The sequence below is a fragment of the Scyliorhinus canicula genome, chromosome 14, assembly GCF_902713615.1.
Source record: "Scyliorhinus canicula chromosome 14, sScyCan1.1, whole genome shotgun sequence".
Classification (NCBI taxonomy): Eukaryota; Metazoa; Chordata; class Chondrichthyes; order Carcharhiniformes; family Scyliorhinidae; genus Scyliorhinus; species Scyliorhinus canicula.
Genome location: NC_052159.1, coordinates 56,031,874 through 56,045,982, shown reverse-complemented (window position 1 = coordinate 56,045,982; position 14,109 = coordinate 56,031,874). Strand labels below are relative to the sequence as shown.

The 14,109-nt window shown below is 48.0% G+C and overlaps 1 protein-coding gene across 1 annotated transcript in view; it reads left to right on the top strand.

Annotated features, from left to right (window-relative positions):
* The window catches only part of ift88 (intraflagellar transport 88 homolog), a 164,606-nt gene that overhangs the window by 56,654 nt on the left and 93,843 nt on the right, over window positions 1–14,109 (top strand). Inside the window, exons 9-10 of the mRNA XM_038818078.1 lie at window positions 2,313–2,417; window positions 10,686–10,788. Of these exons, the coding sequence (XP_038674006.1) occupies window positions 2,313–2,417; window positions 10,686–10,788 (208 nt within the window). The remainder of the gene's footprint in view (window positions 1–2,312; window positions 2,418–10,685; window positions 10,789–14,109) is intronic.

Here is a 14,109-nt window from a genome sequence, read left to right as displayed (position 1 = left end):
CGTCTAGCTAGGTCTTCAGCTCTGCGTCCGTGAACTGGGGTGCCACTTTCCATGCTGCCATCTTGTTGGCTGGGCTGAGAGTTTGTGGGGAGTGGAGTGCTAATATGCGGCTGCAGCTTGTTAGCCTCTCGAGTGGCAATCCTGACCCCAGTAATCGGATACCGTTTTTCATTGGAATCAATTGAGTTCCACATGGCGTCAGTGCTAGCCCAATAAAGGATCGTGAATTGCTCCGGGACCGGCGCAAATTTAGGTGTCGTAGAAGTCCGCCGATCCCGTCCCCATGTCAGTAATTCTTAACGTTGGACTTTGTCCTTCTGTGGCCATTTTCGAGGTGTTGGACTTGCCAGTACTGCAGGTGGGGGTGAAGGTGCATGTTCTTGCCTTTGCCTCGTTAATAGTCCGGAGGCGAGTTCTGCTTGGGTAGAGGTTTCCTACTCCGTCCAGTGCCTTGGCCTGGTTGGGTGACCTCATGGAATTTTTGCATTTGGAGAAGATCAAATACACCGTCAGGGGGTCAGTTGAGGGGTTCTATCTGAGATGGTAGCCATTAATTTCCTTTTTTAAAGAATTAGTCGCCGCCAGTTCTTTTTTTTATGGTTGGGAGGGTGGGTCCTTTTTGGATGTGATCTAACCTGTTGGTTGTGTTTCGTTTATATTGTAACTTGTAACATCTCAGGGCAGTACATTGGGGCAGTGGTTAGCACTGCTGCCTAATGGTGCCGAGGACCTGGTTTCGATCCCGGCCTCAGGTCACTGTCCGTGTGGAGTTTGCACATTCTCACCATGTCTGCGTGGGTCTTACCCCCACAACCACAAAAGATGTGCAGGGCAGGTGGATTGGCCACTCTAAATTGCCCTTTAATTTCATTTATTTAAAAAAAAAGAAAAAAAGCTTGTAATGTTCGTTTTTATATGGTTATATTGTTAAAAATGAAAAATCTTCAATAAAAGTAAATTGAAAAATGTTGATTTACCTTTCCACCTCCATGCAGCTTGTGTAAAATCTGACTGCTGCAGAACTCCAACCACCTTGCACACAATCTGAGAAGAACCTTCCATTATGCAAATTAGCTTGTTAATATGAGATGGGTTATTTGTGACCTGCTTCCTCTCCTGCTCTTGGAAAAATGGTGGGGGGGAGGGGGCAGAAACAGGAGTGGATTTCCAGCCGATCACTCAATGGTTATTCTGTTTGTTGACCCATCTCCGCTCCCATCTGATTTGCAACAGGAAGATTCCACCCAAAATGTTTCACTGATGCAAAAACGACTGGATGCCTAATAGAGTAAGTGGAGAAAAGAGAAAGAAGCCTAGAAGCGGTGTTCCAAGGCAAGATCAAAGCTACAGATTTGGAGGAGGCTTTTGAGAGAGAGAGGACAAGACAGTGGTTGATGCATCTTGCTTTCATTGCTCGCAAATGTTTTATCTATGCTTTTGTGACCTCCAAACTCAGTTACTTCAAAGCTCTCCTTGTTACCCAATGCTCCTTACAAGATGTAACTTATCGAAAACTTGTCAAATATACAATAACTCTCCTAATTATTTCTGTCCTTGCCATTTTTATTTTGATCTCTATCCCCAATGACATAAAGGGATATGGGGATACCATGGGAAAAAGGCATAGAAGTGGATGATTAGCCATGATTGTATTGAATGATGGAGCAGACTCGATGGGCCTACTCCTGCTGCTATATTCCTCATGCATCTATTCCAAAATAAAAAGAAAATACTGCAGATGCTGAAAATCTGAAATAAAACAGAAAGTGCTGGAAATACTCAGCAAGGCTGTAACATTTGTGGAAAGAGCAACAGGGTTAATGTTTAGAGTTGAATATGACTCTTCAGAACAGTTCTCATCTTGATCTCTTCTTGATCCTGTCTTTGTCATAAGTCTGAACCCTTATCTTACCACTGTGAGGTGTTCGGTTCTTTTTTTGCCTCTTTCACGTTGAGATATGTTTCTACATCAAAGATACTAAACAAATGTAAATTATGTTGATTTGTCTTCCTCAATATTAAAGTATCACTTTTTAAAAACAAATACTGTCCTCATTTTCTGGCTGAGATGCCATGACATGTGTCTGCCAGTGCAACTCTATACCTGACTTGAGTGGGAATATGTGAGTTAGCATTTGGCCAAATTATTTTATTTTATTTTTTTCCCTCAATGTCTGTAGTATTTAGGGTCTAATATGAATTTCAAAAATCGATGCATAGCCTGTTGAGTTTTCAGTAGTTTTATTTGAGACATATGTGATATTTAGATTCAAACTTTTAAACTATACATAATTCCTTTTGTATCGTTTAAGGCTCTGGAAAAAGCAAAGGAAGCAGGGAGAAAGGAGAGGATACTGGTGAGACAGAGAGAGCAAACAGCATCTTCAGATCACATCAATCTGGATCTTACTTATTCAGTGAGTTGGATATTTTTTTTTTTAAAATAATTTTTATTGAAATTTTTCGATACAAACATTTACCCCTACTACATTTTAAATTATAACACAACAAATCCCCCCTGGAAAATCCTCCCCACGCCCTCCCCCGCGCGCACCCCCCCACCCTCCCCCCCCCCCCCCCCGCTACCAGTCTAGCAACCAAACCGTTTTTCCCTTTCTGCCGATGGCCTCGGGCAGTCATTGCCCGCGACCCCCCGCTTACGTGCTCCCTTCGTTGCTATCCCCCCCCCCCTCCCTTCCCCCCCCCCTTTCTCCCCGGGTTGCTGCTGTTTCGGCCTCCAGTTCCTATCTCTGATCCAGAAAGTCAAGGAAGGGCTGCCACCGCCGGAAGAACCCCTGTACCGACCCTCTCAGGGCGAATTTGATTCTTTCCAATTGGATGAGCTTGCCATGTCGTTTAACCAGGTGTTAACACTTGGTGGCCTTGTGTCCCTCCACTGAATCAAGATCCTTCTCCGAGCTACCAAGGACGCAAAGGCCAATATTCCGGCCTCCCCTGCCTCCTGTACTCCTGGCTCCACCCCAACCCCAAAAATCGCCAGCCCCCACCCTGGTTTGACCCTGGTTCCCACCACTCTCGATACCGTCCCCGCCACCCCCTCCCAGAACTCTTCCAGTGCCGGGCACATCCAGAACATATGTACATGGTTCGCAGGGCCTCCCGAACACCTAACACACCTGTCCTCCCCCCCGAAGAACCGACTCATCCTAGTCCCCGTCATATGGGCTCTGTGCAGCACCTTAAATTGGATGAGGCCCAACCTTGCGCACGACGACGACGAATTGACCCTCTCTAAGGCATCCGCCCATGTCCCATCTTCTATCTGCTCTCCCAGCTCCGCTTCCCACTTGTCTTTCAGCTCCTCTATCGATACCTCCTCCACCTCCTGCATTATTTTGTAGATGTCCGAGACCTTCCCTTCTCCGACCCAGACCCCTGACAGCACCCTATCACTCACCCCTCTATCGGGAAGCAAGGGAAATCCTTCCACCTGTCGTCTGGCAAATGCCTTCACCTGCAGGTATCTAAACGTGTTCCCCGGGGGGAGCTCAAATTTCTCCTCCAGCTCTCCCAGGCTCGCAAACCTCCCCTCTATGAACATGTCCCTCAGTTGCCTGATGCCCGCCCTGTGCCAGCTCTGGAATCCCCCGCCAGTGTTCCCCGGGACAAATCTGTGGTTCCCTCTCAGTGGCGCCGCCATCAGACCCCCCACTTCCCCCCTGTGTCGCCTCCACTGCCCCCAGATTTTAAGGGTGGCCGCCACTACCGGACTCGTGGTATACCTTGTGGGGGGGAGCGGCCATGGTGCCGTTACCAGCGCCCCCAGGCTTGTATTGCCGCAGGACGCCCTCTCCATACGTTTCCAAGCTGCCCCCTCCCCCTCCATCACCCACTTGCGCACCATCGATGCGTTCGCCGCCCAGTAGTATCCGGAAAGATTGGGTAGCGCTAATCCTCCACTGTCCCTACTCCGTTCCAAGAAAATCCTTCTCACTCTAGGGGTGCCATGTGCCCACACATAGCCCATAATGCTGCTAGTTACCTTCTTGAAGAAGGCCCTGGGGAGAAAGATGGGCAAGCACTGGAACAGAAACAAGAACCTCGGGAGGACCGTCATTTTGACTGACTGCACCCTCCCTGCTAGCGACAGCGGTACCATGTCCCACCTCTTGAACTCCTCCTCCATCTGCTCCACCAGCCTTGAAAAGTTCAGCTTGTGGAGGGTCCCCCAGTTCCTTGCCACCTGCACCCCAAGTACCTGAAGCTCTTTACTGCTCTCTTAAAGGGGAGCCGCCCAATTCCCTCCCCCTGATCTCCCGGGTGTATCACAAAGACCTCACTTTTACCCACATTTAATTTATATCCCGAAAAGTCCCCAAACTCCGCTAGTATTTCCATTACCTCCGGCATTCCCCCTTCCGGGTCCGCCACATATAACAACAAATCATCCGCATAGAGTGATACCCGATGTTCCTCCCCTCCCCTTGTCAGTCCTCTCCACCCCCCTGAACCCCTCAGTGCCATCGCCAACGGTTCGATCGCTAATGCAAATAGTAAGGGGGATAGGGGGCATCCCTGCCTGGTACCTCGATGGAGCCCAAAATACTCTGACCTCCTCCCGTTTGTAACCACACTCGCCATCGGGGCCGAATACAGCAGCTTCACCCACTTGATAAATCCCTCCCCAAACCCAAACCGTTCCAGCGTCTCCCACAGGTATTCCCACTCCACCCTATCGAATGCCTTCTCCGCATCCAGTGCTACCACTATCTCAGCCTCCCCCTCCACTGCTGGCATCATAATCACATTCAACAGTCTCCGGACATTTGTGTTAAGTTGTCGTCCCTTTACGAACCCCGTCTGGTCCTCATGGATTACCCCTGGCACACAATCCTCTATTCTGGTTGCCAGGACCTTTGCCAACAGTTTGGCATCTACATTCAAGAGGGAGATAGGCCTGTAGGACCCGCACTGTACAGGGTCTTTGTCCCGCTTCAGGATCAAGGAGATCAGGGCCTGTGACATTGTCGGGGGCAGAACCCCCCCCTCTCGCGCCTCATTGAAGGCTCGCACCAGCACTGGACCCACCAAGTCCACATACTTCTTATAAAATTCCACCGGGAACCCATCCGGCCCCGGCGCCTTCCCCGCCTGCATCTGGCCTATCCCTTTAACTAGCTCCTGCAGCTCTATCGGCGCCCCCAGCCCCTCCACCCGTTCCTCCTGGACCTTTGGGAACCTCAATCTATCGAGGAAGTTCTCCATTCCCCCCCTCCTCCTGGGCGGCTCAGACCGGTACAATTCCCTGTAGAAATCCCTGAAGACCCCGTTCACCTCTTGCCCCTTCTGCACTACGTTCCCTCCCTTCTCTCTCACTCCCCCAATCTCTCTGGCTGCATCTCGCTTGCGCAGCTGGTGTGCTAGCATCCTGCTCGCCTTTTCCCCGTACTCATAGACCGCGCCCTGTGCCCTTCTCCATTGCGTCTCCGCCTTCCTAGTGGTCAGTAGGTCAAACTGGGCCTGTAAACTGCGCCGCTCCCTCAACAGCCCCTCCTCTGGTGTCTCCGCATATCTCCTGTCCACTTCTATAAGTTCCCCCACCAGTCTCTCCCTCTCCTGCCTCTCCTTCCTTTCTCTGTGTGCCCTTATGGAGATCAGCTCTCCTCTGATCACTGCTTTCAGGGCCTCCCAGACTACCCCCACCTTCACCTCGCCCGTGTCGTTCGTGCCCAGATATCTCTCAATGCCCTTCCGGACCCTTCCGCACACCTCATCATCCGCCAGCAGCCCCACATCCAGGCGCCACAGCGGGCGCTGGTCCCGTGCTTCCCCCAGTTCTACCTCTACCCAGTGTGGTGCATGGTCCGAAATCGCAATGGCCGAGTACTCCGTGTCCTGCACTCTCGAAATCAGCCCCCTGCTCAGAACAAAAAAGTCTATTCTGGAGTACACCCTGTGGACGTGGGAGAAAAAAGAATACTCCCTCGCCCTTGGCCTACCAAATCTCCAAGGGTCTACCCCCCCCATCTGCTCCATGAACCCCCTTAGCACCTCTGCCGCTGCCGGCCTCCTATTCGTCCTGGAACTCGATCTGTCCAGCCCAGGGTCGAGCACTGTATTGAAGTCCCCCCCCCATGATCAGGCCCCCTGCCTCCAGACCCGGAATGAGGCCCAACAGGCGCCTCATAAAACCCGCGTCATCCCAATTCGGGGCATACACATTCACCAGCACCACATTCTCTCCCTGCAGCCTACCCTTCACCATCACGTATCTACCCTCCTTATCTGCTACCACCTGCGCCGCCACGAACGACACCCTCTTTCCCACCAAAATCGCCACCCCCCGGTTCTTTGCGTCCAAGCCTGAGTGGAACACCTGTCCCACCCACCCCCTTCTCAGGCGTACCTGGTCTACTACTCTCAAGTGAGTCTCCTGCAACATTGCCACATCCGCCTGCAGTCCCTTTAGGTGTGAAAAAACCCTTGATCTCTTGACCGGCCCATTCAGCCCCCTCACGTTCCAAGTAATCAACCGGGTCGCAGAGCGACCCGTCCCTTTCCCCTGTCTATTAGCCATGTCCTGTCCCCTGTTCGCCCCGGGTCGACCCTCCCCTTCTGACCCGTTCCCCATGGCGATGGCCCCCCCCCCCTCTCTCCTCCCGTTCTTCCCTTCCCGTCCTCGGCCTTTCCAGCAGCAACCCGGTATCCCCCCCTAACCCCCCCCCCCCCCGGCTAGGACCCCTCCTAGCCGCGGTGTATCCACCATCGTACTCCCGAGAGTCAGCTGGTTTTCGCTGACCCGGCTGCCCCTGCCACACTCCGACTCCTCCCGATGTCATCCCCCCTTGCCATCCCTCTCTGACCCCGCTTCAGCGCGGGAAAAGCCGCCATTGCTGGCCACACCCCACTCTTCTCTCCTCCCCCTTCCTCCGTCCCGCGCGCGGGAAACAGGGGAAAGCCCGCGCTTTCGCCCGGCCACACCCTACCCCGCCATCTTCAATTCCACCCCCGTGCCCATCCAAGCCCATAAAAAAGCCCCCTTAAAACGAGAGGAAGAAAAAAGAGAAAAAGAAAACACGCATAACCAACTTGCACCCCCCCCGTCCCGCCTCCCCAACTTAACAATATAACAATATAAATAACAAATCTCAAATAAATACATAAATACATAACTATGCCTGCATAACTAAATAACTACCCAATAATAACGTATTTAACCATCACCCTCCATCGAACAGAACAGTAACCATAACCCTTAAAAACAGATCAAAAAACAGTAAAAAAGCCCCCCCTACAACAACAATAATTAAGGGAAGTTGGCAACGGGAAGAGACACACAAAAAGGAACAAAGAAACCCCCCATAACACAAGTTTCAAAGAAACCAAGCGATCCATCAACTTTAACCAAGTTCCGACCTGGCCTAAGAAAGACATGGGCCACTTGATCAGTCAAGGGTACTCGGGCGGCCTCGACCGCCGGCGTTCCCAAGTTCTAGTTCAGGTCCAGCTTTTCCTCCCGAACAAAAGTCCATGCCTCCTCTGGGGTCTCAAAGTAATGGTGCTGGTCCTTGTAGGTGACCCACAAGCGCGCTGGCTGCAGCATTCCGAACTTGATCCTCTTTGCGTGCAGCACCGCCTTCGTCCGGTTAAACCGGGCCCGCCGCTTTGCCACCTCCGCACTCCAGTCCTGATATATCCGCACCGTCGAATTCTCCCATTTGCTGCTTTTCTCCCTCTTGGCCCACCTCAGCACTTTCTCCCGATCACAGAAACGCTGGAATCGCACCAGCACCGCCCTCGGGGGCTCGTTCGCCCTAGGCCGCCTAGCCATGACCCGATATGCTTCTTCCAGCTCCAGGGGCGATGGACCGGCCCCCTCTCCCATCAGGGAGCTCAGCATCTCCGCTACATATTTCGGGAGATCAGGCCCCTCCAGGCCTTCTGCTAGGCCCAGGATCCTCAAGTTCTTCCGCCTCATTCGAGTGTCCAGCTCCTCAAAGCGGCTCTGCCATTTCAGGTGGAGTGCCTCGTGCACCTCCACCTTTCCCACGAGGACCGTGGCCTCCTCCTCCCTTGCAGTCATCTCCTGCTGCAGCTCTCTTATCGACGCCTCTTGGGTCGCCTGGGCCCCCATCAGCCTTGTGGTCGTCGCGTTCATAGACTCTAAGAGTTCCACTTTCAGCTCCGTAAAACACCGGAGGAGAGCGGCCTGCTGCTCCTCCGCCCATTTTCTCCAATCTTCTAGTGCGCCACCGGCCGCCATTTTGGTCCTCTTCCCCCGCTTTTTTCGGGGAGCTGCTGCCGCTTTTTTTGTCGCCCCCCTCCGAGTACCGACCATAAAGTTGGTCTCACTCTCCTCAGGGAGCCTTCCCCCACCGGGATTCGTCTTTACAGTACCGTCGGGGCCCTCCAATCGGCCCTTAAACACCTTTGTCGCAGGAGCTGCCAAATGTGCAACTTAGCTGGTCATAGCCGCAACCGGAAGTCAGTGAGTTGGATATTGAATGACAGCCATCACTCGATGTCTATGAAATGCTTTTGTGAGGTTAAAATCTGGCCCAAATACGATTCTTAACACCAATTACCAGAATATGACTAAAGCAAATATTTACAAGCATTTTCAAGCAAATGACACTGAAAATGTTAAGGATTTTGGTGTAGTTTCAGCTATATTTAATAGGAAATTAATTTATATGGTTGGAACTGTACTGATGGAGTTGTAGCAATGTACATTTTGTTCATTTCCCTTTAGGTTGCTTCATTCAGCATCATTTTGCTTTAGTGTGGCAGATATAATAGGGCCAGTATGCACACTTAACATAGAACAGTAGAACATAGAACAGTACAGCACAGAACAGGCCCTTCGGCCCTCGATGTTGTGCCGAGCCATGATCACACTACGCAAACCCACATATCCACCCTATACCCGTAACCCAACAAACCCCCCCCCCCCCAACCTTACATTTTAGGACACTACGGGCAATTTAGCATGGCCAATCCACCTAACCCGCACATCTTTGGACTGTGGGAGGAAACCGGAGTACCCGGAGGAAACCCATGCACACACGGGGAGGATGTGCAGACTCCACACAGACAGTGACCCAGCCGGGAATCGAACCTGGGACCCTGGAGCTGTGAAGCATTTATGCTAACCACCATGCTACCGTGCTGCCCACACTTAATATTGCGACTTTCGCTTTAGTGTTGTCTTGTGCTGGGGCCGATGGAGCATGCATGACCTGATCGGTGTCATTTTGGAGTAGCCTCTGCTGCTCCTTGAAACTCTCTATCATTTGCTGCCCCTCTCTTTCTCTCTCTCTCGCTCGCCCATTCTCTTTCTCTTACCCACTCACTTTCTCTCTCTCACCACTTCCCTGCCTGACCCTCCCACTCACCCCATCCCCCACACTCTCTGGACCTTCCCACTCATTGCTTTCTTCCCCAACTCTCCCCTTCCTGACTATTCCACTCGTTTCCCTGATCGATTCCCCAGCTCGTTGCTTCTCGTCTCTATCCACTCACTTGCAGTTCCTCTCTCTTTCTCCTTCAATTCCTCCCTCGTGTTGCCCTTCTCCTGAATCCTTGCTCACAGTGAGAGTTTGGGAAAGGAAGCAGTGAGTGGGAGAGCCGGACAGGGAAGTGACGAAAAAGAGAGTGAATTGGTGAGAGAGAGAAGGCCTATGGGAGAGTCAGTGAGTGGGAGGTAAGTAGAATGAGTTAGCATATTTAATTTATCTTTTAAAATTTATTGTATTCTAATAGTTCTTTCACTTGTAAATTTAGGAATGTACGTTATTTCAACTTGGAGTGTTTAATGTTTTAATGTCTTTTCCTGTCAAGAAAGGTCCTATAAAATGTTGTTACAGCTTTTAGATTGGTTGCAATGGTAAAATCTGATTAGTGTGATGAATATAAGAAATTGTCATATTTTATAGTTTGTATTTTTGCAATAATGTTGTTAAAACCTGAGTCAAAATGCTTGCAGTCAATATGTCTGTTAGAGCAGTGATTTTGCAGGAGAAGTGTTTTGCTAATAAATACTATAAGCCATTTTACCTATTTGCTGATACCTAGCTAATGTGATGTTGTAACATTTTGAACCTGGCTGAACAAATCAAAGCACATCTTGTAACAAAAGACAAAAGAATGTTGTGTGCTTTGAGTGCAACTGGTACAGCTAATGGGAGGGGTCAGGTCTGTCTGGAAATCGAAGTTGAGTATGAAGTGTTTTCAGCCCGGTCCTAAAATTTCTCTCTCTAAAGACTCTGTACCAAGATAAGCAAGTAAAACCTGGTTATTAACTTTATACATAAGTGGTATTTGAAATATATGTGTTTGTTTAATTGGAATGTAGAGGCAGGCTTCAGGAGGCAAGTTAAGATGTTGCAACTGTTAATTGTAAAGCTATTTCTTTGTTGCTAATGTGCTTAATTCTGTGTTAAAATTAAAGTTTGTTTTAACATAGAAGCTTTCTACTGTTGATATTATGACTCCTGTGTGCAGTAACATTTCCTCACAGTCATACCAAATGCAGATAATTGGGTTCAAGTCTGGGATCTTAACCAGTATTGGGGTTCTGGGCCAGACCCATGAGATTATCTTACTTTTCCAGAATGCAACTACAACTTTAAGCAGTGACTTACTGTATAATGTTTTGAATTTATTCTAGTAAAAGTATTAACATTGTACAGCTTTATTTTTAATTGTGAATTTATTTCCCTTAGGTACTTTTCAATTTAGCCAGCCAATATGCAGCTAATGACATGTATGCAGAAGCATTAAATACCTATCAAGTGATAGTAAAAAACAAGATGTTCAATAATGCAGGTAAGATTGCAGGATTGTACATTTTTAAAAAAAGATGATTTATTGTTTAGAGCTGCATTTTATTTGTCAATAGTGTATGTTGAAAATATTATGATTTTGTTGAGTTTTGAAGCTAATGACAGATTGCTTTTTATTATACTCTTGTAACTATTACTAAATATGATTAACTATAAGCATGGCAGTTTTAGAAAACTATCTTCTCTGTTGCTAGCATGATAGGTTGAGTGAAGTAATGTTCAGTAATTGATGTCAGTGTATTATAAAGCTGCAATAATAGCAAATGCAAAAGAAAAATACTGTGGTTTCTGAAAGTCTGAATTAAAACCAAAAGATATTGCTAGACATAACATTTTAAATCGATGATCTATTGTCTCAGAGCACTTAGGTGGTAAAGTGGTTGAGCCCTTACTAAAATAAATAAATAATCTTTATTGTCACAAGTAGGCTTACATTAACACTGCAATCAACTTGCTGTAAAAAGTCCCTAGTCGCCACATTCTGGCGCCTATTCGGCGACACAGAGGGAGAATTCAGAATTCTCAGCTGGTACGGGAATGGAACCCGCGCTGCTGGCCTTGTTCTGCATCACAAACCAGCTGTCTAGCCCACTGAGCTAAAGTGGAATCTTACCAGAATTTGACAGTGTCAGTCTCACACAGAAAGTTTGCGTGGGCAGCACGGTGGCGCAATGCAGCCTCACGGTGCCAAGGTCCCAGGTTCACTTCCGGCACTGGGTCACTGTCCATGTGGAGTTTGCACATTGTCTCGGTGTTTGCGTGGGTTTCGCCCACACAACCCAAGATGTGCAGGCTAGGTGGATTGGCCTCACTAAATTGCCCCTTAATTGGAAAAAATGAATTGGGTACTCTAAATTTTAAAAAAAAGAAACTTTGCGTGGAACTCTCTAGTTCCGCAAACCAGTTTCCTCACAGAATCCTCAGCCTCTTTGCCAGACGAATTGCGTGGACGTGGTTTACATCACTCTGGTGGGGTGGAGCTTCTTGGAGCTGGGAACTGTCTCCAAGAAATCGGAGTGCCGTCTTTAAAGAGCTCCCCGACCACCGCTGAAGCCGACCTGCCCCGAACACATATGACCGAGGCCTAGTGGGCTCCACCTGACACCCTCAACTCTCCCGACATTCATCACCAGCATCCCTTTCCATGTGAGCCAACCCCCACATTCATTTCTGGGACTCCTCAATTCCCACCACATATCCAAGCACCCCCCCCTTCCACCACCATGGGTTGCCCGCTAGGGTCTGCCTCTGGCACTGCACCCTGGCACATGGCGAGCTATGATATGAATATTTAGTGCAGTAGGATCATTTGGTTGGGGGGTGAGGGGCATGGAAATATATTAAAATGGGCATGGATCTCATGACTGTGCCAGCAAGAGGAGGGGAAAATCAAGAAAGTTTCCCAATTCTCTCGACGTTTTCCGCCCTCACCCCGATCCCGCGGGCAGTGAGTGTGGCCTCAAGATTCCGCCCAATATATTTCAATTTTAAAAATCCATTAAGACAAATTTTAATGAAAACAAAAGTTGTTTGCATATTTCAGGCTATTAGATAAACTGTTGCTCTTTAGATCACAGAAGTTACTATAAATAGTGTATCTCTAAAATATTAATTTAGCAGGAGTTTGTCTAAATATAATTTAAAAAAGACTAGAGCAACATAAATAGGAATCTTCCTACCTTCACAATGTTATTGTTTGTAAGAAGTATTTGATAGAGGAATGTAATTTAATTATTCCACAAAGTCTGTCTGTTTATATAATTTAAGAAACAGGATAGCAAGAAAATAAACTTGCACAATGTGGCATGCAATAATCTATAAAGTAATTCAGTATTTTTGAATTTGATGAGATTTGAAAGGGAATGAGATTTTAATGGTCGAAAACTCTAATTAATTCACCAAAGAAAAGGACTTTGTGGATGAGGAGTATAGGGTAGAGTGTATAGATATTCTGAGTCATGTAGATATTAATAAAGAGGAGGTGTTGGGCATCTTAAAAAGCATTCAAGTAGATAAGTCCCCAGGGTCTGATGGGATCTACCCCAGAATACTGCGGGAGGCAAGGGAGGAAATTGCTGGGGCCTTAATCTTTGTATCCTCATTGGCTACAGGTGAAGTTCCAGAGGACTGGAGAGTAGCCAATGTTGTTCCACTGTTTACAAAGGGCAGCAGTGATAATCCAGGAAATTATAGGCTGATGAGCCTTACATCAGTGGTAGGGAAATTATTGGAAAAGATTCTTAGAGATAGGATTTACTCACATTTGGAAACAAATGGACTTATTAGTGATGGACAGCGTGGTTTTGCGAAGGGGAGGTTGTGCCACACTAATTTGATTGAGTTTTTTGAGGAAGTGACAAAGACGATAGATGAGGGAAAGGCAGTAGATGTATACATGGACTTCAGTAAAGCCTTTGACAAGGCACCTCATGGTAGACTGGTACAAAAGGTGAAGTCACATGGGAGAGCTGGTAAGTTGGATATAGAACTGGCTTGGGCACAGAACACAGAGTAGCAGTAGGAAGGTGCTTTTCTGAATGGAAGGCTGTGACTAGCAGCATTCCACAGGGTCAGTTCTTGCGCCTTTGTTGTTTGTGTTGTATATAAATGATTTGGAAGAAAATGTAACTGGTCTAATTAGTAAGTTCGCAGACAGCACAAAATTTGGTAAAGTTGCAGATAATGAAGAGCATTGTCAGAGGATACAGCAGGATATAAACTGGTTGGAGTCTTGGGTGGAGAAATGGCAGATGGAGTTTAATCTGGACAAGTGTGAGCTAAGCACTTTGGAAGGTCCAATGCATGTAGGAATTACACAATAAGTGGTAGAACTCTTGCGAGTACTGACAGGCAGAGAGATCTGGGCGTGCATGTCAACCGATCACTGAAAGTGGCAACACATATGGATAAGGTGGTCAAGAAGGCATACGGAATGCTTGCCTTCATCGGTCAGGGCATTGAATATAAAACTTGGCAAGCCATGTTGCAGCTATACAGGACCTTAGTTAGGCCTCATTTGGAATATTGTGTACAATTTTGGTCGCTACACTACCAGAAGGATGTGGATACTTCGGAGAGGGTACAGAAGCAATTTACTAGGATGTTGCTTGTTATGAAGGGTATTAGCTATGAGGCGTGGTTAGATAAACGTGGTCTGTTCTCACTGGAACGACGAAGGTTGAGATCCGATCTGATAGAGGTCTATAAGATTATGAGTGGCATGGACAGAGTGGATAGTGAGATGCTCTTTCCTAGAGTACGAGAGTCAAGTACAAGTTTAAAGTGTATGGGGAAAAATTTAGAA